Source organism: Limulus polyphemus, unplaced genomic scaffold, assembly GCF_000517525.1.
Source record: "Limulus polyphemus unplaced genomic scaffold, Limulus_polyphemus-2.1.2 Scaffold1654, whole genome shotgun sequence".
In the NCBI taxonomy this organism is placed as follows: Eukaryota; Metazoa; Arthropoda; class Merostomata; order Xiphosura; family Limulidae; genus Limulus; species Limulus polyphemus.
In genome coordinates, this window is record NW_013667264.1 from 117,332 (window position 1) to 122,754 (window position 5,423).

Below are 5,423 nucleotides of genomic sequence, written 5' to 3' on the forward strand. Positions count from 1 at the left end.
AAAAGATTTGACGTTAGGTCATAGAATAACAATATAAGTTTATTTATCGATAGTATTACGTACAGTAAAGTTTAGTCATAACTAAAGTAAAAAAAAGAAAACTTACAAAGGTTACAGTGTTAATTTCTCTCTTTATCGAACTTAGGCCTAACATAAGTTAAAGTTTTATAAAGTACAGCCTATATACAAGTGGATTTACACATTTCATTGTCTACGATTACAATTGTATTGTGCTAGAAATGTTATATTTGGCCAGAAATGTTTTGCGGGTCTCTGCTAGAACCACATTAATTTAACTAACAAAAGCAGCATCACGTTTATTCCTATCTATTAACTATATTAACACAAGTACAGCTACAGGAATTCATGCAACTTAAAAGATAAAATCTTTAAATGGTTACACAAATAGAACCTCAAACTACAACTAAAATTATAACATATAATTTGTTTTGTACAACCATATTCTAGATCATGTTTTTTATAATCTTTTTTGGCAAAAAAATAACCATAATTAAAAAAACAACAATTATATGCTCAATTTCATTTAAAATGTACTTTTGATAATATTAAACTGGTTTTTCACAGTGATTTCAATTAATATGTCTATGAAGGGTACAGTAAACAATGCATACTCACTAATATTGACTTGCTCTAAATCATAGTTAAAAAAATATCCAATCAATTTTGGGAAATGGACATTTTATTTAAGGTAAACTACACAGAAAGTTCTGGTTTCTTATATCTTTTTAAACATCATCATCATCATCATTTGATTTTTTTGTTTGAATTTATGCACAAAGCTACACAATGAGCTATCTGTGCTCTGCCCACCATGGGTATCGAAACCCTGTTTCTACCGTGTAAGTCCGCAGACATACTGCTGTGATACTGGGGGGGGCTCATCATTTGAACAAAATCTATGTTTATGTCCACTTATAACTGGTGGACCACTGGACCAATTGCCACGAACACTGGCATGTACCCAGGAGTGACATAGGGGGTTAAACATTCAAATCTGAACCCTCTATGTCACAGTTACATCAGGTGGTAATATATAAATCAGAAATACAATTTCTTGACATTCTTCCAAAATAGGAAACAAGAAGACAGCTTTCTATACCTTGAGAATCTGTAGTTCCTTTTAATAAGAATTACTAAAAATTATAAAAAATACAAGTCAAGTCCACTTCTCTTAACTTAAAATATAACAAAATCAGATGACACCAAACAATTTCTTTTAATTTGAATGTAGCCAGATTTTTTAACAACTTTAATAAGAAGTAAAGATAACCAAATATACAATAACTAAGAAGTTATTTACTAGTATATTAAAACCTTACTGTTGCTATTGGCAGGATTTCTGTACAGAATTCTTGACCCTCTTTGTTGAAATCCACAAACAACAATGTAATGTCCTGTGAAAAAAAAAAAAAAGATTTTGATTTTTAAACCAATTTTAACTCAGTTATTAACCTGAATATTAATGATACCAATACACAAAGGATTTACACATATGCAGTAGTTTCATCCTTATTTTGTTAATGAAACTATAACTATCACCCCATAAAAAATATTTTTGGCATATTAAGTCTATAAGTTTTGCCACAAATTACTGAGGCATTTAGCTCAATCATATTTTCTTTCAATTGCACTGAAAAATAATTTTGAAAATCCATACTACAGACTTCATGTACTTTTACCCAACAAAAATAGTTTCAAACCTGATTAGTGAGTATTTAATAAAAAATAACCAACTACAGCTGACTCTTGATTATCTGGGGTAATGGAAGGGCAGGAATAATGCAATGAATAATAAAAATAAACCTTACATATATGTAGGTGTTTCTAAGAAAAAAAAAGGTTGAGAAACAGATTTTTACATAATGCATATTAAAAAGTTATGCATAATATAATTCAAAATAATAAAGTCTTCTATTTTGTTTTTTTAATTGCAGAATGCGGCTGCAATGGATTTTGCTGTCAAACCTTGTTCGGTCTTTTCGGTAATTTTTTGTTATATTGTCAATATAATTAATTTATATCTTTACATTTATTCTCAATAGTCAAGAAACACAATGCACACAGCACTAAGTTTGTTTGTTTTTGAATTTCGCGCAAAGCTACATGAGGGCTATCTACGCTAGTCGTCCCTAATTTAGCAGTTTAAGACTAGAGGGAAGGCAGATAGTCATCACCACCCACCGCCAACTTTTGGGCTACTCTTTTACCAACGAATTGTGGGATTGCCCGTCACATTATAATGCTCCACGGCTAAAAGGGCGAGCATGTTTGGTGTGATGGGGATTCGAACCCGCAGACTGGGAGTAGAGCGCCCTGACCACCTGGCCATGCCAGGCCCCGCAGCACTAAGAGATGATAAAATAATGAAATGAAGAATGAAACACACAGCAAAAAAAATTGATAAGAACTGTAGCAAAATCATTTCAAAGCTACATTGAAACATAACAGCTCGTGAGATCCCTAGACTGTGACACAGTTAAATCACACAACCAGATAATCGAGAGTTGGCTGTACATAAATACTAGAAACCTTCAGTTTCAGCTACCAAATGATTGATGTCCATCTGATTTATTTCATTAAACAATTGCCCAATTCATTCCACGAGATTAAATGAAACTCAGTTTTTCTTAAACATCTGCCTAGATACCTTTTTCTGTTAATCTTGTGCTTCCATGACAATCAGCATTCATATTTCATCTGTAATGTAGGTTCTCTTAAATTATCTTCAGAGAAACCATCACGAATTAAACTCCTTGGTGGCATTCGCTGGACAGTTTGTAATAGTCTTATCGAACTTTCATATAATTACAGATGATAAAGTTTTGTTAAATGCTAATAATTTTAAGCAGATTTTAATCTGTAGCTAGTCTCCTTCATTTCATTATAAAAAAAAACTCAGCTTAAAAAAAAATAAAGTGAATCCTTCCTCTCTGTGATAAAATTGGGTTTACTTTGTAAAAAATGCAGTAATTTCATGACTACTGAACCTACTGTTCTACAGATAATTAAAACTGCAGTGGGGATAAGAAATTCTGGAAATTTAAGTATTCTCTTGCAGTCTACGAAATAATTAATCAGTAAACTTCCGTAATTTTATGAAGGGACACAGATTTCGAAGGGAAGATTTCTTATTGTTTGTAATGCAACAAGTTGTTTCCACAACGATGATAGATGGTGCTTTCCCTCACCTTGATAGGATGGCAACAACTGGCAACAAGTAAGCCACTCTCTCCAACACTGTTAAAAAACAGAATTTTCTATTTTAATTTTATATATATTTTAACTATCTAATCTATCAATGGAATGTAAATAAAGCTACCCTAAATATAAGTATGAAAAACCAAAAGGCAAAACCATAATAGTAAACTTGCATGACCACCCAACCTGCCTAAGTATCAGATCAACCGTATCTGAGCTGACCAGTCGAAAGAAACTTCGTAATTATGAAAACACACACACACCCAAAGACTAGAAATGAAACTTATTAAAACACTTAAATAAAATAAAACCAAGAATTATTTGATAACTCTTCACTGTTATTTAAGCAAATGGGTTAGTATAGTGGTATGCAACTCTGAAGACGAGTTATTTTAATTTCATAACATTTTTTGAGAGAGAGTATTGTAACAACGTACACTTTTTTAAACATGAAACAACAGTGACCCTACCTTTGAAGATGCACAAACATCACAGGCTAATTCATTGGCATTGACTAAGACAATAGCTGGAAATCCATTCCTAAGATGATCTAGAATTTCCTTAATATCCACTGACCTGAAAAAAAATAAAGGTTATATGTAAATATTAGCTATATTACAAAGATGGACATTCACATATTAGTGGGAAGTATGTCAATTAAATAGCATTCCCAGCAAATGTTGAGATAATTCTAAAGCTATAGTTATGTGAGACATTATTATCTGTTCAACATTTAAAAGCAAACTGCACTAACTGGGATTATAAAACCCCCTCCATTGACTGATGGCTGGAGGGCTATGTGACCACTCTTTACAAAGAAATAAATAAATGATTCAGAGCCAAAAAACAGACTACGATTTGAAGGACAGACCCTTCAGTGTTCTCAATGAAACTTGAAAAACTAACAAAGCAGAGTATTTAGGACAGTAGCGAACTTCTTAACCTCACCCGAACCAATCAAGCCAAATGACCTCATCAACTAAGTGAAGGCTATGGTTACAAAAGATAATCCTCAGACCCGTAAAAAGCCATTGCAACGAATGAAGCTGAGAATATCTTCTAGTTCCATTACCAATAAAATAAACAAGGGTATAAAGTTGATAAACGCACAAGAGCCAAATGTTTAACATTTTTGACTTCACAATTTCAGTGGATTTTTAAAATTTGTTCATCAAGATTAGTGTAATTTGATGGTTTTGGTGAGTCTTGTTACTGATTTTAATACACCTGTTGTCAGAATTCAAGTTTGTTTGTTTTCATATTAAGTCATTTAGAGAATGGCTTTTTACACATAACCAATTTAGAGCCCTTTCAATGTTTTTTTACACTCAAAGCCTCATAGTCATTGAAAGGAATGAGACTGAAAAAACAAGAAAACAGTCTAGAAGCTGGGTACTTTGGATTGTAGAACATCACAAAATATCAGTGACATAGTAATAAATGTTACAGTGCCGGAGCTATGCCAAAATTTGTCAGATGTCAGGGTAAATATCTCATATTTAAAATCTAATTTCCATTTCAATTATTTGAGACTATTTATATTAGTACTAAATTGACTACGCATACATGATTGAGAGAAAACAAGTAACAAATTTCCTTTAAATTAAGCAGTGAGGAAAAAAACAGCTGGGTACCATACAAAAAACAATAAAATTAAAAAACTGTTTTAAATTATTATTTTATTAATTTACTATAGTTTTAACTGCACTACAGTATTATCAGCTTTGCACATCCTGCCAATACAAATAATAACAAAAAAGCAGTTTTCATTGTACATTATATAAATGAATCAAATATATACACACAAACACACATTTTAAACACAACTATAAAATGCATGTTATTAAGTGTTTTAATACTATATTTGTGTGACATATGACAAAAGAACAATCATTTTAATGCTCTTTAACCAGATTGGTTACACATTGCTCGATGCCAGGTCCTGAGAGAGAGTGTGATAAAATGTGTGTGTTGGGCAGTCTAGGAGGTCTCTACTAGTAAATAAAAGGGATTACACACAGCTAGTGTGTTCTCCGACACTGTGAGAGCTTGGTTATAAAAGACAATCATATTTTACATACATATTTTTAGTTTTTGAAGTGCTGGAACCTGGATCCAATTTCAGGTGTTGGATATGACTCCAGCAGCACTACACCTTTGGACAACACTTTTGAAGCTGTTGTGTGAAAATGTTACAAAGAATC

At 32.1% G+C, this 5,423-nt stretch overlaps 1 protein-coding gene across 3 annotated transcripts in view; it reads right to left on the bottom strand.

Annotated features, from left to right (window-relative positions):
* Positions 1 to 5,423, bottom strand: part of LOC106464442 (protein GUCD1-like) — a 19,188-nt gene that overhangs the window by 1,985 nt on the left and 11,780 nt on the right. For all 3 annotated transcript variants that reach the window (XM_013924584.2, XM_022392161.1, XM_022392160.1), the window contains 3 exons: positions 3,690 to 3,795; positions 3,210 to 3,258; positions 1,341 to 1,415 (listed from right to left, as the gene is read on the bottom strand). In XM_013924584.2, coding sequence (XP_013780038.1) covers positions 1,341 to 1,415; positions 3,210 to 3,258; positions 3,690 to 3,795 — 230 coding nt within the window. The remainder of the gene's footprint in view (positions 1 to 1,340; positions 1,416 to 3,209; positions 3,259 to 3,689; positions 3,796 to 5,423) is intronic.